The 22347-nt window shown below is 47.0% G+C and overlaps 1 protein-coding gene across 5 annotated transcripts in view; it reads right to left on the reverse strand.

The window, feature by feature from the left end:
* HERC2 (HECT and RLD domain containing E3 ubiquitin protein ligase 2) overlaps nt 1-22347 on the reverse strand; it is a 159739-nt gene that overhangs the window by 45984 nt on the left and 91408 nt on the right. For 4 of the 5 annotated variants that reach the window (XM_032956768.2, XM_032956767.2, XM_032956769.2 and 1 more), the window contains exons 53-67: nt 21685-21866; nt 20088-20193; nt 18820-18911; nt 16282-16460; nt 15634-15745; nt 15261-15342; nt 13233-13376; nt 12606-12696; nt 11666-11843; nt 11320-11401; nt 3830-4001; nt 3446-3590; nt 2238-2463; nt 1662-1830; nt 820-1009 (exon numbers count right to left, since the gene is read on the reverse strand). In XM_032956768.2, coding sequence (XP_032812659.2) covers nt 820-1009; nt 1662-1830; nt 2238-2463; nt 3446-3590; nt 3830-4001; nt 11320-11401; nt 11666-11843; nt 12606-12696; nt 13233-13376; nt 15261-15342; nt 15634-15745; nt 16282-16460; nt 18820-18911; nt 20088-20193; nt 21685-21866 — 2150 coding nt within the window. The remainder of the gene's footprint in view (nt 1-819; nt 1010-1661; nt 1831-2237; nt 2464-3445; nt 3591-3829; nt 4002-11319; nt 11402-11665; nt 11844-12605; nt 12697-13232; nt 13377-15260; nt 15343-15633; nt 15746-16281; nt 16461-18819; nt 18912-20087; nt 20194-21684; nt 21867-22347) is intronic. The other variant, XM_032956770.2, reaches the window with a different exon arrangement.

Here is a 22347-nt window from a genome sequence, read left to right on the forward strand (position 1 = left end):
ACCGAATCCGCGAGCACAAATCAGATTTGAAACACGGCAGAACGAACTCTTCTGCCGTAGCTGATCACTGTTACAACGCTGTGGGTGATCACGATATAATTTTCTTCGATACCAAGGTTCTTTGCAAACCCACGGGTCATTATCAGAGATTTGTTCATGAGGCAATTCAGATCTACAAACACAGACACAATTTCAACCAAGAAGATGGTTTCAAATTAAGCAACCATTGGAAAGATGTTCTAAATCGAACCAAACATTAAACTAATTTTCAATGGTACAGTATATTTTTCAAGTAGTGGTACCCCAAACTTACGCAGCTCTTAAAAATTCCCTTTTCACACCATCAATAGGTAAACTCCCCCTCCCCCCTGCGCCAACCGGCATGTTCACCCGCATGTACACCACCTCTACACCGTTCATCATGCTAAGTCGGCCAATCAAATGCTATTTTTTATGCTAATTCCTTTGTCAAGGCACCTTGTTTCCTCGCACACAGCTTAAAGGTCGCGGTCTGAGCGTGGCTGTGTTTCACTCCAGCGCTGTCCTTGAGACAGCCTGGTCCCTTCACCTGATGAAGGCCGCTTGTGTTGTGGCCGAAACGTCGTGATTTTTGTTGTTTTATTTTTTACCTACGTGACTTTACCAAATAGAACCAAAGAGTATGGATCCTTGCAGTCACGAAAGCTTTAAATCTAGAATAGAAGCTATATAGCTCAGTAGGCCTTACCTGGTAAACTAAACAAATTTCAGTTTAGGCTAAGCGCTCTCCTGAGGAATTACAAGCCCCCCCCTCCCCCCCGGAAACGGGGTCCAGCGCACCTCATTGCGCTTGTCCTGCCAGGGGCCCAAGCTGGGCCCTCCGTCCGTCTCCGTGGCAACAGAGGACTCAGCATCCTCGGCGGCGGGCGGCGGAGCTGGGGAGAGGTCGCGCGAGGGCACCAGCGGGGAGATGGCGCGCTCCGTGGGGGCGATCATGCTGCCCGGCATCAGCGAGCAGCACACGGCATCTCTGGGAGGGCAGAAGAGGGAGCAGCAGCAGCACCAACACACACAACTCTGACAATTAGATATGTGAATGTATGTTGAACTTCTTTCGCACTGTACGTAGCCAACCGTGCTAATCAGAGGTGCGAATCGGAGAATGAATGAGATCAGGTTAAGGCAGGGGTCGGGAACCAAAATAATAAAAGGCATTTTGTTTTCCAAAATGGATAAAAAGTATATATTTCAAGAGCTGAAATGCGTGTCAATACAAGACGGTCAACAGTCCTTAATGAGTTCCATGCGGCTCGGGAGCTGCAAGTTGCCGACTCCTGCCCATGGTAAAATGGACATCCATTGTAAACTGGACTACCATGACAAATTGGACTTCCATGGTAAACTGAACTAACATGGTAAACTACACTTCCATGGTAAACTGGACTCCCACTGTAAACTTGACTCCCATGGTCAGGGGTCAGCATCCAAAATAACAACAAGAGCCATTTCTGTTGAATCCTGTAAAAAGACAGCTCAATATTTCAAGAGCCGCAATGCAGTTCTTAAAGAGCCGCATGCGGCTCCAGAGCCAGAGCTTGCCGACCCCTACGCTTAAGGCAACGAAGAAGCGATGATACACTTAATGGAGCTGAGAGGCGCGGGCCCGCAGCTGGCTCACGCACCTTGCATACATGTGCTGCAGGGCAGTGAGGATGTGGGACAGTGCCTGCTGCTTGGCCTGTTTGCCATCCAGGGCCAGCAGGATCTTGGTGAGGGATGGCCGGTTCTGTTTGGCCGCTGCGGAGCCACTGGGCTTGGAGCTCACCAGCAGATCAGAGTCCGAGTGCAGGCCTGACCACACACGTATGTACAAGAAAACTCCACCTTTGCAACGTTCAACGTGATATCTTCTTCTCAGAATCGAGCATTAGATTCACATTGCTCCCTATGGTTATTATTGACATTCCAACCAAGGTCAAAATTGTTCGTGCATCACTGCTGTCTGTCCATCCATAACAGAGCAGAGGGAATCATGAAAACTCCCATAAAGATGAGCCAAACAGATTCAAGTCTGGCACCAGACGCAAACGTCACAATCATTATCACAGTGAACACTCGGGGTGTCTCAAAGCTGTCCCACGACAGGACCTCGTGTAGAGACATACGCCCTGCTTCATAGCTGACTCTGGTGTAATGCACAGACTTGGGTCCTGTCTGCCACCGGCTGACAATCAATCGCGTACAGAAGCAGCACCCACCAAGATAGCTGGCACCAAGGGGGTCCCGTGCCGCCTGAAAGAGCACAGGCTCATGCACGGCGGGCGTGGCCACGTCCACGGTGGTCCAAGCAATGCTGTGCGAGGAGCCGCAAGCCACGCGCGTGATCTTGTGGCCCTCGAGGCCCTGCACGAGTGTGGGCCGCCGGTTCACGGTAGTAGTGCCGTTCCCCTGTTGCCCGTGGTCGTTGTCGCCCCACGCATACACCTGCATGCCGCGCAGTGTTATTATTAGCCTCCGCTGGTCACCCTCTGTACCCACGCAGAGCTCCACAAACCCCAGCAGCACTGACCCAGGTACAACGTGAACACTCATTGGAGCAGCGGGCCTCATCAGAGTAGAACCCCCCCACGCCCCCGTTTAGCCATACAGACTTCTGGGGTAGGTTCCAAAACTATTTACAAGGCTGGCACAATCCATGATAGAGTGATCAGCACCGTACTTTCCCATGATTGATGATGACATCGCAAAATCGGACACTGCCAAGTTTATAAATTAAAGACATCTCTTACTAAGGTGGCTGACTAATTGGAGTTTTCCAGTCTCGAAATGTTGAACCCACTGTGACCCAATTATGTACAGCAATCACTCATTTACACGTGACGAAGAAGAGCCACTGCCCAATGCGTCACCTATTATACAATTTTATGTTTAAGTCCGTGTTTTTTTATGTCCTGAGCGTTTTTTGTTATTCACGTTAGCGCTTTTGGGTGGTGCCAGCTCAACAGCAACAGTTTTAGTGGGAAGCAGGGAGCCTCGCACTGCCTCTGCATAGCTTCAGACATTGCTCTCCCATCTCAATCGCAACGGAAGCGACACTGGCAATTGCATTTTGACACGTATCACTGCCTGTTTACTACAGACTAGTGCAAAAATCACCACGATTATTATTTAGATGTTTCTGTAACTGTAAATGTTTTTTTTTTAAGTTATTTGTCCAAGTCAAGTCTTGCTCAAGGAAATCTATTTTAGTTTACTATCGATTGTGTGCGTGCACCGTTTCAACTTCTTTTGGAATGTCGTTGTTTCTTCTCCGATTTTTAATTAGCTTCATTGCCTGTACGTGTTACGCATTATTGCTTTTTAAAAAACTTTTCGTGACCCCAGGTCACTCTTACAAACGAGACTCATCCTGCTCTTTTGAATCCTCGCTTGCACCGGGTGGGCGGGCGGGTGCAGGGGGACGCACCTGCCCTCCCTCGGTCACAGCCAAGCAGTGCAGGGCCCCCACGGCCACGTGCACGATCTTTTTGTTGCGCAGTCCCTCCACCACCTGGGGCTTGCGCACGTGGGCGTCCGTGCCGTGGCCGAGCCGGAAGTAGTCTCCCTTTCCCCTGGGCCACACACCACAGGTCAGTCACGTGCGCATGCGCATTACAGACACACACTCTGAAGCGAGTCTCGAGTCTCAATAATATTTTACTAAATAAGAAAGGATTATTTATAGTAACACATTTTGAGTTCCGTATAAATTTGATAGCTTAACTTGGAGTAACGTTGAAGTCAGCTATTCATTAGCACAGGATATATTTGACACACAATCTCTGGCAGAACTTGGCAATGAGACACAGACCAGGTCCACACGAGGCCGGACTTGGACAGGGCGAGCGAGAACTGCGCGCCGCACTCGATCTGGCAGATCCCCTGCCCGTTGAGCCGCTCGATATTCTGAGGGACGTTGCACCCCTCGCTGCCCCCGCGGCCCAGCTTTCCAAAGTCTCCGTCTCCCCACGAAAACACCAGACCTGGCCACACACACATACAAGACAAAATAAATGAGCAGACAAAAAACGTGTTCTTCCCATATCGGTTTCTCCACTAAGAAATTATAAAAGATGTTTTACACCATCCCATTGGCCACATAACCTTACAGGTAGTGCATTATTTAAACACAAATTCTTGACCAGTTTCAAGATTCAAATTTTTAAAAATCTAATTGGATGCACTCCACAAATTCACACACAACAGCCACCGCTCGCCACTAAGTGGCAGTGACATCACCACAGAGCTTGTGCCAGGCTAATTGCATAGAGAAGCGAGGGCATAACTGTGACTGAGAAGACCCGACGCTTCGTGTGGAATGACAGGGCAGACTTGCACACAGCATTATGCAGCTGATGAAAAAACTAAACTAAAACTAAACTATTTTTATTTTACCAGGTAAGTCCCACTGAGCTCTTCTTGAGAACAGACCTGGCTATCACATATGATAGCTCAACGAAGTGGATTATCACGTGAAAATTTATAGCAGCCAGATACTCTAAGCACATGTTTATAAATGTGGGTGGAAAAACCTGAGGACCCAGAGAAAAATACAGGCGACCAGGGATAGAACATGCAAACTACAAATATACAGGCATCAGGGTCGGGATCGAACTCACGACACTCTGTATACCAGGCGTGGTAGTTAACATCTCGCCAAAGTAGTACCGGTATACCTTGCAGTTTCGTCTGGTTAGGGACCAGAGCATGGACGAATGTCAAGAGCCTTTATTTAGCTTGCAAATTTATTTTGCCCGGTGAAAAACGTACATGCAAATAACTAGAGTAACTATATAACACATGCGTGCGAAATCTAAATAAACTGAAATAAAAGAAAAATAAACATAAGAATAAATAAACAAAACTAAATAAAGAAAAAAATAATACAAAACCGAAATTATACCTTTCAATATTTGTATTCTTGCATAAGTGGACGATGAATATATTGATGATTTAGGGGGAATCTAGATTCATAAAATAGGAAGGAGAAAATTGGTGAGGATGAGGTTCATCGTCAGAACCGGAAATCAATCTCTTTCTTTTTGGAGAAGGGGACATTGATGGAGATCTAACAGTGGCTGGGGCTGACGTTTGATGGCTCAGAATCTGAAAGGTTAGGGGGAGGGATGACTGGCGATGGTTGTGTCGGTTGCTTCTTGAAAAAGGGAACCAAGGAAGTTTGCAGCATTGCAGTGTTCTTCCTTTTTCTAAGAAGTTCTTTGTTACAGGCTATTTGGTATTCTCGGCCACTAATTACTTTAGAACTTCTTTCGAAATTGGGATCGACCCTTTCCAAAAATGCAACTGCGTCCTCTACTTTGGCGATTCTTTCTTCTAATTCTTTGGTTGTCAACGCCCTAGACCGAGTCGTATCTTCAGACAGAGACTCCTGTTCATTGAACAATTTTCTGTGTTTATTAATCTGCAGAAGATCCTCATCAGTTAGGGGCTGATCATGCGACTCAAGCAATTCCCTAACATCTTCAGCCTCTACTTGTAATTCCAGCTGCTGAGCCATGTCCACAACATACGAAGTGATTTCCTCCACTGTTTCATCAAACCCTTCAAAACCGGCCATAAGGGAGGGAATCAGCTTCTTCCATGCCCCTTTCAAATTGGTTTATTTTACTTCGTCCCGTGCATCTCTGAGAGTTTTGATTCCATCCTGAATATTAAAACCTTTCCAAAATGTTTTTACATTTATTTTGCTTACCTCTCTCATCAACGACTGCAGTATCTAGTGCAGCTATAGCCTTTGCAAATGTCCTTCTCAGACAGTAAGATGTGAACGACGCGATTACTCCTTGGTCCATAGGCTGCAGCAAAGCAGTTGTGTTTGGAAGAATAAACACAACTTTTCTCTGTGGGCCTCAATCCCAAGTCTTGGGTGGCTTGGAGCATTATCCACCAGCAATAGAATGTTAAATAGAATTTGCTGTTTGCAGTAAGCCTCAACTGCAGGCTTTAAATAATCACTGAATCAAGTTGTAAATAAATCACCAGTCATCCAGGCTTTTTTATTAGATTTGCAATGAACTGGGAGGCTAGACTTGACGTAATTTTTAAGGGCCCTAGGATTCTCAGAACGGTAGATCATCATAGGCTTTAGCTTGCAGTCGCCAGCTGCATTAGCCCCTTGCAACAGAGTTAGCCTATCTTTGGCAGCTTTAAATCCAGGCATTGACCTCTCTTTCTCTAGCTATCAAAGTCCTTGATGGCATTTTCTTTCAAAAGAGGCCCGTTTCATCCACGTTGCAGATCTGCTGCTTTGTATATCCACCATCTTCTATTCTTTTTTTGGGCTCTGCTGGAAAAGTTTCTGCAGCAGCTGTGCCTGCACTAGGGCTGAACGACTAATCGATTTTAAATCGAAATCGCAATTTCAAACAATGCGATTAGTAAATCGCAAAGGTTGCGATTTTTGTGATTTGAAAAGTCCTATTACTTTCTTATTGGAATTTTTTATTATAACTTTATTTCTTAAACTTAACAATTGTTCTATTTTTGATTGTTATATTTGAAATAACCATTTGAATAAATACATGTTGGAAGAAATTCACATATTGTAAGTTATCATTCTTGCATTAGAATATATAGAGTAGTTAATATTTTGATGCTATCATGTGGTAATGCTCCATCACATGTTTTAAACCTATTACACAGTGAATATTGAACTGAAGCTTGACTTAAGAAAATGCAATCGCAATATCTGTCAGAAAAATCGCAATTAGATATTTGCCCCAAATCGTTCGGCCCTAGTCTGCACAAACTGCTTCTCCCTGCACTGCTACATTATGTAAACTGGACCTTTTCTTAAAGTTGTCAAACCAGCCTCTGTAAGCCCCAAATATTTCTTCTGATGTCTCTTCTCTTTCAGCCTTCATTGTTTTAAATAGAGTTAGGGCTTTAGCCGTCATAAGGCCCTTGGCTTAGAGGAATGTTGTGGCTGATTTGATCCTGAATCCACACAATTAAAACTTTTTCCATCTCACCAATTAAACTGTGCCGTTTTCTAATGAGTTTGGTATGCACTGGCGTAGTGTTTTTTTACTTCCTCTAACACTTTAGCTTCATTCTTAAGAATTGTACTGACTGTTGTCCGAGGTACACCTAGCTTGCGACTTATATCAGCATGGGACATGCCTTGCTCATTAAGTTTGATTATATCAAGCTTTTCTTGCAAATTTAGAACCTTATGGGCTATTTTAGCTTTACTATCACCACACTTAGGACCCATTATGAATATATTAAAGCACAAACATAAGTATTTTACAGGAATCACAAAAATAAGCACAGTATGAATACTATACTCTTTGGGTCTTTCGGTAGTCACATAGAAAAATATATTTAAAAAATCACGACGTTTCGATCGCAACACGAGCAATCGTCTTCAGGTGAAAAAAATACAGCAGGCGAACTGCTGAGGCAGGAGAAATATAGCGAGAGAACTAATGCAGCAAGAGGTTATATAGGTGTGAGATGGGTACAACCCAAGGGTAAGTGGGCGGGGCTAGAGATGGAATTTACAAGTAATAAACCTCGGCCATTGTATTGTTTGATATTAGCATGTCAACCTGTTAATGTAACCCCACAGTTATGGTGCTGAAGAAGCCACTGTATTGCTAGAGATTAGAGATTAGCATGTCAATCTGTCAATGTAACCCCACGACTGCAGTGCTGAAGAAGCCATTGCATTGCTCGAGATTAGAGATTAGCATGTCAATGTGAGATGGCTCGTGCAGCAGCGGCTGTGTTAATGAGACACATACAGCCTATTAAACAACGAGCGCCACCGCCGCATCGAGGAAAAGGGAGCAGCGGCTATGTTAGTGAGACATTTATCCTGTTAATGTAAAGATATTTAACAAGGTGCTGTAACTCAGAGTCGGAAATAACTGTTAACATCGGCAGGTAGGATGGAAGCATCACAGCCAGTTAAGACTTTACCTGGTTAATAACATCCTTCCAAAGATTGCTCAGTTTGTACTCATCTTCTCGGTTGAAATTGTGTCTGTGTTTATATATCTGGAAGGCTTCATGAACAAATCTTTGTTGATAGCCAGTGGGTTTGCATAGTACCTTCGTCTTGGAGAAATCAATTTCATGTGTGCCCACAGCATTAAAACAATCATCAGCCACGGCAGAGGTATTAGTCCTACCATGTCTCAGATCCACCTTGTGTTCACGAACACGGTCCGAGACATGTCGCTTAGTTTCCCCAATGTAACTATTGCCGCAGACACAGCTTAGTTTGTAGACGACGGGGTATTTAATGTCAGGGATAACATCCTTCACAGATGGGATCAGATCACAAATTTTATGTACTGTGTTAAATCGAACCTGGATCTTGTGTTTGTTCATGATTTTGGAAATATTTTTGGTAACCCCTGCTATGTATGACAAGGTGATGGCTTTCATTGGGTCCTCAGGTGGTTCTCTCCCAACGGTTGCGGTGACAGCTTTACGGATTGTGCAATCCGAATATCCATTCATCTTGAGGGCTTGGTGTAAGTGCTCCAGTTCACTGGCTAGGTGGTGATGGTCGGAAATGCAACAAGCCCTGTGGTGTAGAGTTTTGAAGAGGGAATTCTTCTGGGCTGGATGGTGGTGGGAGTCAGGGTTTAAATATGCATCCGTGTGGGTGGCTTTCCTGTAGACAGTGTCCCAATGAGCCATCTGGTCTCTTTTCGATTATAACATCCAATAATGGTAACTTGCCATCCTTTTCCACCTCCATGGTGAATTTGATGGCTGGGTGTATGGAATTGATGTGGTTGAAGAATTGGTTCAGAGCTGGCAGGCGATGTGGCCAGATGACAAACGTGTCATCTACGTATCTCTTCCACAAGGAAGGACATAGGATGGATGCCTGGATGGCATCTGTCTCAAATTTTTCCATGAAAACATTTGCTATCACTGGTGATAAGGGAGAACCCATTGGGGTACCTACAACTTGTATGTAGAATGTACCATTCCAGGTGAAATAAGTTTTGGTGAGGCAGTGTCTCACCAGGGCCGGTACATCAGCATTCAGTCCTTGTTGGACCAAATCTTCAATGATTGGAATGGTGTCAGGCACAGGAGCTTTGGTAAAAAAGAAACTACATCTAAATACTGTACACGTGTTTTATGATCACAAAAATAGCTAGGAATTGTTTACAGTATAATCACATAAATAAGTAGAGTATTAATAATATGAATAAACACAAATATAAGAGATGCCCACTGAACGACTTCTATTCAAAGATTGAATTAAAAGATGACACGTGGCGCTAACGTCGTGGAAGGTTGTATGAAATTGGATGAAAGAGGAAAGCTCGTTGATGAAAATTGAAACGTGGTTATAATTGAAAATGGCCGAAAGAGCGAAGCGACGAAAGTCAAGGTATCGCTGTATCCCAAAAGAAAAGATAATGGTGTTCGACTGATTTTGAATGAGACCTCCATTGCCAAACCATAGCTATTCATAAGTAGACTGCCCAGGTATTGAAACTTCTCCACTCTCTTCTAGATTTGAAGCTTTCGTGACTGCAAGGATCCATACTCTTTGGTTCTATTCGGTAAAGTCACGTAGGTAAAAAATAAAACAACAAAAATCACGACGTTTCGGCCACAACACAAGTGGCCTTCATCAGGTGAAGGGGACCGTACTGTCACGAGGACAGCGTTGGAGTGAAAACAGTCCAGCCCAGGTCGCGTCCTTTTAAGCTGTGTGGGAGGAAACAAAACGCTTTGACAAAGGAATTAGCATAAAATGACCCATCATTCATGGTGAGTTGAGGGGGTGGAGTAAAATACGCCAGCAGGTGCTGAGCTTTGGTGGGGATGGGAAACAGGCATACATGTGTAGTGTCTTCAAAAATTACTCACACCGACACATTGTAACAAGTCACCTGCTTACACTTTATTCACCTATTCTTGTGCCAGTTATAGGCACTCCTATAACTATCTAAACGGTCACATAAACTTAAATTCTTCCCGCCCTTATCTATTCTGCACCTCACTTATCCTGCACTCAGCAGCTCTGCTCTCAGCGACTCCGCACAGAGCAGCTTCGCACTCAGCGCCTCCGCACACAGCGACTCCGCACACAGCATCTTCGCACTTAGCGACTCCGCACACAGCGTCTTCGCACTCAGCGACTTCGCATCTCCACTGCTGCCCTCACCTACGCTCCCTCAGACCCGCTCTCCCATCTATCCCGGGCGGGGGGTTCAGCCAACACCCACCCGGCGACGGCGTGAGGGTTGAGGTCCCGTTGACGGCTAGAGCGGCAGCGACGAGATATCTTCACTCTTGGTTCCCGGAAACAACGCCCCTCGCTCACACTCCCACTTATATCCCCCTGCTCATTCCGAGTCCTCACGTGCTTTCACTTAAGCTGCCACTAGGCCGGCACCTGTTGACCCATTAATCAACCCCATCTCCCGTCTCTTTGACAGCAAACTCCGGTCACAGCGTAGCATCGGTTCGAGCTCGGTTGCACCCGCTTCTCCCCTTAATTACTGTCAGTTTGTCTGTGCAAACGTCATGTTGCAACACGCACACCTGTTTGCCCTCAGTTGCACCCGCTTAACTGTGCACACCACGTATTTCTCTCCTCTACACATGTACATACATGGGGGAATGAGAAATGATCACTCAATGAAGAGTAAATGTATAGCCACACAACAAAGATGCTCCATTTCGATTTAAAGCTTTCGTGACTGCAATGATTCATCTTCTTTGGTTCTTTCGGTAAAGTCACGTAGAATGATAATAAAATAATAAATTGATAAAATAAAATAACACAATAATATTCTCACGACGTTTCGGCCACAACACAAGCGGCCTTCATCAGGTGAAGGGGGCGAGACTGTCTGGTAGGACAGCGCTGGAGTGAAAGAGCCACGTTCAGATACGGCCTTTAAGCTGTGTGAGAGGAACAAAGCTGAAATTTGAGGGCGCTTTGTTCCTCTCACACAGCTTAAAGGCCGTATCTGAACATGGCTCTTTCACTCCAGCGCTGTCCTACCAGACAGTCTCGCCCCCTTCACCTGATGAAGGCCGCTTGTGTTGTGGCCGAAACGTCGTGAGAATATTATTGTGTTATTTTATTTTATCAATTTATTATTTTATTATCATTCTACGTGACTTTACCGAAAGAACCAAAGAAGATGAAAGATGCTCCACTTAGTATGAACAGACCATTACGCTAACTTAAATTAGTGAGCTCCTACAGGAGTGCAGAGTGGATGCCAGTGATGTTAAGGTAGCAACAGCGCTCAATGCGTCACATGCACGCTGCCCGGCTCGTGTTACCTTCATCAGTGAGAGCGAGGGTCTGAGCGTCTCTGCTCCCACAAGCCACCTGGACCACTCTGTGCCCCAACAGTGCTTTCACCTGAGACGCATGCAGATACGAAAAATCAGAAACATGCAAACATCCCATAGCCGGTGACGTGGCTTGCAATTCGCTGACACTCAAGTGATAAAAGGGTAGTCTTGGGCCCATCACCTTCAGATAATTTGGGCCTCTTTACACAGCGCCGAGCCACACGAGGGAAACAAACTGATGATAGAGAATGAGGCAACTGCGGCAATGGACGTGGCGCGCCACCGCCGTGTCCGCCGCCCTGCCCTGGCGTCACCGTGGGCGGGCCCTCACCAGCTTGGGCCGCAGCTGCGTGCTGTTGTCTCCGTGGCCCAGGCGGCCGTACTCGCCCAAGCCCCAGCAGTAGAGCTCCCCACTGGACGCGATGGCTGCGCTGTGCGACGAGCCACACGCCACGTCGCGGATGCGTTTCGTCTTGAGGGTGTCGATCAGCTTTGGTTTGTCCACGTTCCTAAAAAAAATTACCAGGTAAGGCCCACTCAGCTATATAGCTCGTTTATTTGGAAGCAACCTGGCCGGTTTTCTGCCCCCGAAATATCTGTGCCCCCTTCCCTTGTTATTGCTCATGCTCTGTATCGGGCTCTTGTTGAACGAAAAAAAGCGACCTGGCCACAAATTATAGCTCAGCGAAGTGGCTTATCATGTGGAAGTTGACAGCAGTCAAATACTCTAAACGCATGTTTGGTGGTCATTGTACTTCCCGCCAGGCCTGTTAACAAGACTCAAGTTTATGAAAAATAACTTTCTTCACACTCTAGTTCACCAGCATTGGTTCATGCAAGCTAGATTCTGCTCATGAGACACTGAATTTCAAAACCAGTCCAGAGTTTGCACTTGTCAAACAAGAGCTGCTCAAATAATTATGATTATTATTCACTCTCAGCAGGCTGTTTGACAATACAATCTCGCATTGGTCAGTACGGGTTAGTGAAAGGGGCATGGGTTAGATAAAACTCCCCACTGCTATTAGACATGGCCATTAGGCAATGTGCTAACCAATGTGTCACCACTCCCCCCTTGACAAGTAATCCACTACTAAACTGTTACGACGATATTCATCCCTCCTAGTAAGGTCACCCAGATCTTACCCACAAAAGGCAATAATAAATATCATCATGCTCAAAAAGAATAATTATTTATTGCTGAATATAAAAAAGCAATGCAAGTGTGTTGCCAGGCCAAGGCTCTGTCACCACTCTGGGCCCTCTCTCACATGCGGCTGAAGTGGCCGAGCTTGCCATCGTCGCCCTCTCCCCAGGAGAACACCTTCCCGTCGATTGTCAGCGCCATGGCGTGGCGTCCGCCTGCACATGCACGCACAAAGACATTTGAGGTCGAGTCAACCTAGGGGAGGCCCAGGACAAGTTCAGATAATAGTCACTTGGTGTTGGCCCGTGAGCGGGAGTCGCCGGGTTCGTAGCGGAGCACTCTAACCGCTGCGCCACAAACACGCGCACACACACGACATGCGAATACATGACACACACACACGCACAGCACGCGCATGCGCGCACACGCACGACACGCACACGTATGACGTCACGACCCACCCTCCCCGTGTCCCCTTCAAACGCTGCTCTCCTCGTCCTTCCTCTTGCTAGTAACACGGTTGCCGCAAAAGCCAGTCTAGGGTGATAATTCCACTAAAACTATGATAGTTAGTTTGGATAAGTGAATATGAATCTACATGAGAGTGTACTGGGAGTGCACAAAACATCCACTGAGAATGTGAATCCAACCAGCATCCAGGCATTCGATCATTCACGACTGACATCCAGGAAGCGTCTTGATCAATCTTAACGTTGGACACGTGGAAACTGGGCAGGCTGCAACGTCGAACCTGAGTGCACGGCCACCTTCTTCACCACGTAGTTTCCGAGCGCAGTGATCTGCCGGGGGATGGAGATGTTTCCGGATGTGAGGCCCAGGCCCAGGCGGCCATTTGTGGCCTCCCCGCAGGTGAACACCTTCCCCTCAGTCGTCACTGCGCAAGGGCGGAACGGCAGTGCTTGAGGAACTCACAGACACAATGCACACATTTCAATCGTGCGATAACCACAGCAGACGCTTCACCCCATCACACACCACCACACACCACCACACAGCACCAAACACCACCACACTTCAAGCCCACGACAGTGAGCGTAGGTTGCGAGTTCAAATTTCTGGTTGTGTAGGTTGACTCAGCCCATCCTCTGCCTTTTTCAGGTCAATAAAATGGGTACCATTTTCTGAGGAAGTCAACAGAGTGTGCATTAGATAGACACACCCACCAACCAATAAAAGGGAGGCATTTCCACCACTGGTTCAGGGCTATAAAAGGGAGATGAGCAGGACCTCAATCCCGAGTTCATAATTATCGTATTTTCCCGCATATAACCTGCGGGGTATACCACTTTTTACAAACAAAACAAGACCCTGCAGGGTATATGGGGGTGCGGGCTATCCCAAAAATATTTTACACGTGTGACATCATAACTCGTTTAATTTTTTCATGGTAGGACTATCCACTATGAAACACTTACCTTTGACTAAAGCACTGCTGAATAAACCACTAACACTAAAATTGCACATGTTATCACGTTTTAAATTATTCGAATTGTTTGTACAATGTTTACATTGAGCAATGGGAAGGGCCTTAAACAAGATGCGGAATCATAATTGCTGAGTCCCTTAGGCCGCTGCTATTGGCTGAGCACTATACAGTCACGACCATGAGCTTTCTTTCAAACTTCCAATGGGCTTTGTTGCCAGGAGGCAATGGCGTTACCATAGTGCCGCTATTGTCTGCGCAGTGCGCAATCTACCAGTGCTAAAACTGTACAAGGGGTAACTACCGGTCCAGTAGATGTAATATGATGAGGTCGAATGCTGGTAAGCCTAACAGTACGCTTACTTACTTATCTACCAGTCATGTGTTACTTATTTATTGGATATTTACTTTTGTTACTTATTTACTGTTTAAAGTTCACTCGTTTCCAGTTAGTTTGTTTTCTTTGTGCACGTTATGATTTTAATGCTAACAATTGATAGTGGAATGTATTACAAATGTAAACTTTGTATTAATATGATGGAATTAAGCTGCGGTAACGACGTTAAAGATCTTCTGGGTTCTTTCGGTAAAGTCACGTAGAATGGAAATAAAATAATAAAAATAATAATAATTTACTGTTGATATGTAAACTCCTCTCCCCCCTCCTCCGTTCCGAACATAGATGGACTCGTCCGTCTGAACAAAGCTCGTCGCTCTCCGTGGTGCTAATCCCTCCCACCAACATCATGCTAATCCCCCAGTTACATGCTAATTTATATGTAAACTCCTCTCCCCCCTCCTCCATTCCGAACATAGATGGACTCGTCCGTCTGAACAAAGCTCGTCGCTCTCCGTGGTGCTAATCCCTCCCACCAACATCATGCTAATCCCCCGGTTACATGCTAATTTATATGTAAACTCCTTTGTCAAGGCGCTCTGTTCCTCCCACACAGCTTAAAAGACGCTGCCAAGCTTGGCAGTGTTCACTCAAGCGCTGTCTTCCGGACAGTCCTGTTTCTTCACCTGAGGAAGGCTACTTGTGTTGTGGCCGAAACGTCGTGAGAATTTTATTCTGTTATTATTATTTAATTTCCATTCTACGTGACTTTATCGAAAGAACCCAGAAGATGAATCCCTGCAGTCACGAAAGCTTTAAATCGAGACGTTAAAGATTGAAGCATGCAGGGTATATGGAGGTGCGGGCTATCTGAAATTTGTTTTACACAAAACGCTATTTTTGCAGGGTATATGCGTCTGCGGGTTATATGCATATGCGGGCTATGTGCGGGAAAATACGGTAGTGAGGAGCCTATGAAAGCTGCTGCGCACACCCACCGGCAAACAAACTCTTGGACCCTCCCGCCACCTGCACGACGTTCAGCGCGGAGATGCCCTCCGACAGAGACGGCATCTTGATCTGCATGCACGCGCGCGTAGACGGGAGGGGTGAGCGCGTGGGCTACACTCTGCGCCAATGTGCGATGCGAGCAACGAAACCCGCGCACACTCACAGCGGGGATTAAAGTTCCGGTTCCTTTTGGTTCAACCGGCTGAGAATTTAAGTAACTCCGCTGGGCCTACATTTGCAAGAGTGATCCGACTGAGTTGCCAAAATGGCAAAGGAAATAACCAACAAGTAATTGGTTCAAAAACAACCCGCATCACAGAATAAATGGATAACGGTGCGCTAACACATTTCACACACTACCTTCGACCCTTTCAGTCCTCCCAGCTGATCCTTGTCATTGAGGCCCCAGACAAGCACTTTGGTCTTGATGTTGAGGGAGGAGTCGCAGCTCCCAGACGGCTTCTTCACCACACTGCGGGGGCGACAGTCACGTCAGTGCATCCCTCCACCGCAGGCGCCCAAGCACCCACTCCGTGCTCGCTGCGTTTGCAGCCTCCACGTCCGCACGGCAAACGTTCAGCTGCGTTACCCACATAAGGCTCAGGGAAGCGAGGGCAGGGAGAGTAAAGTGGGGGGGGGGGGAGGGGCCATGAGGGGAGGTGTGCAAGGGTGAATTGTGGTGTGAGCAGTGAGGGCAACAGAATAAGTGTTGCCGTGATTGTAGCGGTAAGTTGCAGCAAGTGTAGCTGTGAGTGTGAAGCGAGTGCAGCGGTGAGCATATTAGTGAGTGCAGCAGTGAGTGTAGCAGTGAGTGCAGCAGTGAGTTAAGCAGTGAGCATAACAGTTAGTGCATCAGTGAGTGTAGCAGTGAGGGTAGCAGTGAGGGTAGCAGTGAGCGAAGCAGTCAGTGCAGCAGTGAGTTTGGCTGTGACAGCAGCAGTGAGAGCAGAAGTGAGCGAAGCAGTAAGTGTGCGAGTGAGGGTTGGGCCGTGAGGGTTGCGGCCGTGCCTGGCCACATTGCTCCTCTCCTCGTACTCCTCTTCATTGTCGGAGGCGAGAAAGGAGAATGCGGCGGCCGAGTCGTCGTCCTCGGAGCGCACGCGACCCAGTGCGATGAGACCATGCACCTTGCAGTCGATTCCCGAACTCCGGCACTGCTTCACGGCCAGTTCCACGTACCGGTAGTGCTGGAAGCACACAAAGACAAAGATCCCCCGTGTAGCCTTAACATACTTTTGGGGCAAGTGCTGTTAGCGAGCACCTATGAAGGCCGGAACAGCACACGAGGGGGTGGGTGGCCAGCACCACGCCCGGCTACATTTGTCTTCCTACTGGCGATGTTTACACGCCACACCAGGTACTCATTTGAGGCTGAGTCGACTTAAGGGAGGCCCAGGAAAGGTTCAGAAAATCGTCAACACACTTACTTACCATCTACCCCCTGTGCTGTAAGCACACATACACACACTCATCACGTGTCTGTAGTTTTATCCTGAGCACACACTTCTTACACATTTGTAGGTTTGTATAAGCTGTGTGCGACGCGGTCGCAAGATGTTAACTCCCTCACCTGGTATACAGGTCGTGGGATCAATCCCGACCCTGACAACTGTATATTTGGAGTCTGCATATTCCCTCTCTCAGTGATCATGTGAATTTGTCTCCACGTCCTCCGGTTTTTCCCTCCATGTTTAGAAACATGCGTTTCAAGAATTTGGCTGCTATAAATTTCCACGTGATATGGCACTTCGATGAGCTATCATTTGTGGCCAGGTCGCTTCGGAAAAGAGCTATATAGCTGAGTGGGCCTTACTCAGTAAAATAAATAGCTTTGGCACAATAAGCACATCACACAACTACCAGTGCTGCTGCCCAAGAAATACAAACATAAATGCAAAATGACATTATAGTCCCAGTGGCCACTGCTCTATCCAATAACCGAGTGTGACATGATCACATAGTTAAATTCCCGGTGGTAAAGGGAGCGGCTCGCAATCGGAAGGTAGCAAGTTCAAATCCTGGTTAGGGCTTGACTGAACCCATCATTCCTCCGGGGTCGATCAAAATAAGCTAGCAATTTGGGACTGTTTTGCTGCCTTGCCAAGCTTGGGGATTGATGTACTTATGTAATTTGAACTTAAAAACTGACTATTTTATGTATTTATTTTAAGAGGTTTGCTTACCTTTCCTATACGTTGCACTACTATCTCTCTTTTGCAGCTTTCCTTTGGAAATCTGTAAAAAAAGAGCTGCATAGCTCATCGGATTTCCCCAGGATAACTAAATATTTCGATTCTGATTGTGTAAGGAAGTGAGCCATTGGCAGCGTGCAGCCTGGAGAGCGGTATGGAGCGTACGGCGTGGACAGCAGTTGGCGGTGTGCGGTGGGCGCAATCACCGTCAGCACCGAGCCCCTCCCATCGCCTCGCCCTCTCACGACTAGTCTCAGCGACACCTTTTCTCCCATCTCAGCGACACCTCCGCTCATTCCAGTATTATATTCACGAAGCCTCTTGGGCACGCACATGCGGTCTCGATCCGGCCCTCTGTGTGAACTCTCTCGAAAGCCTCTGGCCAGCCAAATGCTGTTGCTGGCAAGTGGCATCGAAAATTTACCCACAACTCGATTGTCAAGACTTAGGTGTGGTATACCCTCATTATTCGCGATGAGCGATATACATTCCATAGATGCTTGTGAAAAGCAAATTTCACGGATGATACTGGCCTACGAAAACCTATCTTGTCAATGAATTACATTAAATAAATAAATACATAAATGAACTCTTAAATACATGAAAATTATCATAACACAAACATTTTAATTTGTTACAATAAAAAAAGTAAATAAAAATAAACATAAAAGTGTTATGACAATAGAGCCTGTATGCGGTGTGAAGAGACTAGTGGCCACGGGAGGTAATGACAGGGAAATCAGCCTACAGTACGAATGTCCTAGTGGCCACGGGAGGTAATGACAGGGGTATCAGTTTTGAATGCTAAGGGACTGGTGACTATGGGAATGTTCGAGAAGGGAGTGTGGGGTCAGGTGACGGAACGGTCGAGTCTGCCGGTAGAGCGAGCGTCCAGAGTCAGCGAGAATGATCGAGAAGGGGGGCGTGGCCTTGGTTGATATATAACGGAGACTCGGGGCTGTTGCAGTGGGATCTCCGCCTAAAGTCAAGTGAACGTGTCTTCAATAAAGTGCCATCTCAAGAGAAGTGTCAAGTCGTCATTACAAAAGTATGAAATAAGAGCTTATTAATGAACTTATTTTAAATAATGAGCCCACATCACCACTTTATTTCATCACCTCGCATCCCATTCTCTCTCTCGTATCCCATTGTCTCTCTCATCACTTTCTTTCTCTATCGATGCAGTCGTGTAGAGCTCCAGATGTGATTTGCAGATAGCCAAAATCACGCGAAACAAGTTCGTGAATAACGACGGAATACCGCCGTGACACACATTTACAATAGCCAGGTCTTCCTATTCTAGAGATATTGCACCCGTGCTGCCGCCTGATTAATTGGTGGAAGACGCAAGTACCTCGCAGCAGTCCGACAGGAGGGTGACCACAAAATCCGTGGGAGCGATGTTGATCGTCTTCAACTCGATCATGGTCGTGAGAGAGCTCCCTCCTGTGAAGGAGAAGTCTTCTTTACAGAGACAACTCGGCAGACTAATGCTCGTTGATATATTATTGTTCACATCTCAAACGCAGCATCAACAAATCCATTCATTATGAGGCAGACTACCACATATTTGTAGAAAACAAAAAAAAACGTCACTGTTTAAATCTGGCTCCCAGTTAGACCAAATGGAAGCCTCCATGACAGCTGACAAGCACAATGTGATTGCATGAAGCAATCACTGCACATGGTTAAGTCAGCGCAGTTCAAAAGGAGTTTATTCCATCCTTGAGCAATGCAAGGAAAAAGCAAGACAGGATGTCACAGGATGTCACGATGCATGAAAGAGAATTTGGTAGCACTGGGAGCGAACCCATAATACACACAGTGGGACAAGCAGAAAACCCACAAAAATGAGCTGGTAACTCACATGCTACACTGCAGATGTCTTGCGAGTGAGAGATTGGGATTGCTGCCACCCGAACCCCAACCTCATAGAGAATGTCCTCCAACTGGTCCATGTGGGGTTTTTAAACCACTGTGGGCGAGTGCCAACTCCAGTATCCCCCTCGCATACAGACCTAGCACTGTGCCCAGGCTGCCCAATCTACGTCTCGTGTGCCCTACCTGGTGATGTGCTTGATTTGCTGATAAAAAAAATGGTAATAGAGTAGCCGTGCAACTGCTAGCTCACACCACTAATGCCTGGAGGGCCTCCATGAGCGTGAAGTCTTGTGGGTATATGGTCTACTCTTTCACTTCTATCAAATGAGTTTAAAGAGGCGGGTGTACCCACGCTTCTGTTGACGTGCATCTCCTTTATTACGTTTGGCTCTTCAGGTTTTTTTTTCTAGGTAAGGCCCACGGAGCTATATAGCTCTTTTTCAGAAGTAACCTGGCCACAAATGATAGGTCAAAAAAGTGGCGTATCATGTCGACATTTATAGCAGCCAAATACTCTAAACACATTTCTAAATGAGGAGGGAAAAACCGGAGTACCCGTAAAAAAATCCACGCGACCATGGGGAGAACATACAAAGTCCAAATATACAGCAGGTGTCAGGGTTGGGCTTGAACCCAATGACCTCCTGTATACCAGGCGAGGTAGTTAACATCTCGCCACCACGACACCCCTGCTGAGAAAGCAATGCTGCTCTGCTGAAGCCACTCCCGCCCAGGCCCTACCTGAGATGACGACGAGAGAGGGCATGTAGCTGCTATCTGCTGGGTGGACGATCATCTTGAGGCGGTGGATCAGCATGTCCGGGAAGAGCTCCAGCCGTACCCAGTGCTGCTCGCATGCACGGTATCAGGAGGCAAATGCAATCAAAACCTGAAGGCCACGGGAGCACGAAGCCGCTGGGGGTCATGTGAGATTGTCCTAGGAGGACACGTTTAAGGCCATGGCACGGACAAAGGATGAAAGGCTTATGACTCTATTCCAAGCCATTCATATGTTGTGGGTAAACATGATCAATCAATGTGGATGACACTAGTTTTATCATCAATTACAGATCAATTGAGCAATCAGGAAACAGCAACAAGGGCCACACAGCAGCGTGCTTTGGGACGACCTTGTAGATTTATCATCGGGCCTCAATGCCAATTTCGAAATCCTTTCAACGTGGTTCATCATTTTTAGATTTAAAGCTTTCGTGACTGCAAGGATCCATACTCTTTGGTTCTATTCGGTAAAGTCACGTAAAAAAACAACAAAAAATAAAAATTCACGACGTTTCGGCCACAACACAAGTGGCCTTCATCAGGTGAAGGGTCCGTGCTGTCATGAGGACAGCATTGGAGTGAAAACAGCCAAGCCCAGGTCGCGTCCTTTAAGCTGTGTGGGAGGAAGCAAAACGCTTGACAAAGGAATTAGCTTGACTGTGTTCACTCCAGCGCTGTCCTCTGGACAGTCTGGTCTCTTCACTCACTCCACTCACTCACTCACTCCACTCACTCACTCCACTCCCTCCACTCCACTCCCTCCACTCCACTCCCTCCACTCCACTCCCTCCACTCCACTCCCTCCACTCCACTCCCTCCACTCACTCCACTCCACTCACTCCACTCCACTCACTCCACTCACTCCACTCCACTCACTCCACTCACTCCACTCACTCAACTCCACTCACTCAACTCCACTCACTCCACCCACTCCACTCACTCCACCCACTCACTCCACTCACTCCACTCACTCCGCTCCTGGTCCATCATGGCCCATACACCTCCTACGTACATCGTGCTCATTTTTATGCTAATTCCTTTGTCAAACGTTTTGCTTCCTCCCACACAGCTTAAAGGATGTCACCTGGGCTTGGCTGTTTTCACTCCAACGCTGTCCTCATGACAGCACGGTCCCATCACCTGATGAAGGCCACTTGTGTTGTGGCCGTAAAGTCGTGAATTTTTATTTTTTGTTGTTTTTTTACGTGACTTTACCGAATAGAACCAAAGAGTGTGGTTCATCATTCCAAGCGAAGTGATGGAGAGAGATAAGTGCATCGCACGGGCATTGTTCTGTGCTCCGAGTCTCAAAGCACAAAACAGAGTTAATTGCAAAAAATTCCAAGTCGTACATTAATGGATGCGTTGTCATAAGAGTAATAATTAATTGACAGCTTCAACACTTGCACTCTTGACAATTCAAGTTGCTTGGCTATGTCAGGTGGGTGGTGGAGGATTACGCGACAAAACTTTGGTCGGATCAATGTGTCCCCTCACCCTAAAAATCGATGACTCACGATACGGTGATAATCGCGGCGGCGGCAACCCTGGCTCTGACCTTTCCCTGGGAGCCCGACGATTGCCAGGGGGAGCCATCGAAGAGGCGCGCCGCATGGCTCGCCGCCGACGACGCCGTGACACCCTTGACGACGCGTGACCAGTCCTCAACGAGCGAGCCCATGCCTCCCTGGCGCCGCCGCACATGGCGGCCCGAGCGGCCGGCGCATGCCGCCGTCTGACCTGTGGATGGTGGGGGGGAGGGGGGGCGAATGGTGATCCCGCGGCGCTTCTCAACGGCGACACAACCTGACTCACGCAAAATTGGGCATGACAGATTGCTGGTAGGATGGTGCAACACAGGGACATGAGTATGGTGCAACACGGGGACACGCGGTCCCTCCTCCCTCTTTCTTGCCCTCCCCGCTGGGCCCTGACCATGCCCTCCGCCTCTCTCTCAGTCGTCTGGTCAACCTCCCATGCTCCCCATTCCAATTCCATCACGTACAGACTCTCTGTTTGCTCCCTAAATATCCAGAACCCTTTATTCATCACTCCTTCGCTCAATCATTTGTACGAAATGTAACTTATGAACTTAAAACATTGTTTAGCTACAAAAGAGACTGAAAAACTGAGTGTATATAGACTAGCGCGCTAAGACGGTGCTGTCGTAAGTTCAGGTTGCTCTCTGTAACAGTCCACCATGAAACTTCAAAGCGGAAGG

The sequence above is a fragment of the Petromyzon marinus genome, chromosome 18 (assembly GCF_048934315.1).
Source record: "Petromyzon marinus isolate PM22_M1 ecotype Great Lakes invasive population chromosome 18, UKy_Petmar_22M1.pri1.0, whole genome shotgun sequence".
Taxonomy (NCBI): domain Eukaryota; kingdom Metazoa; phylum Chordata; class Hyperoartia; order Petromyzontiformes; family Petromyzontidae; genus Petromyzon; species Petromyzon marinus.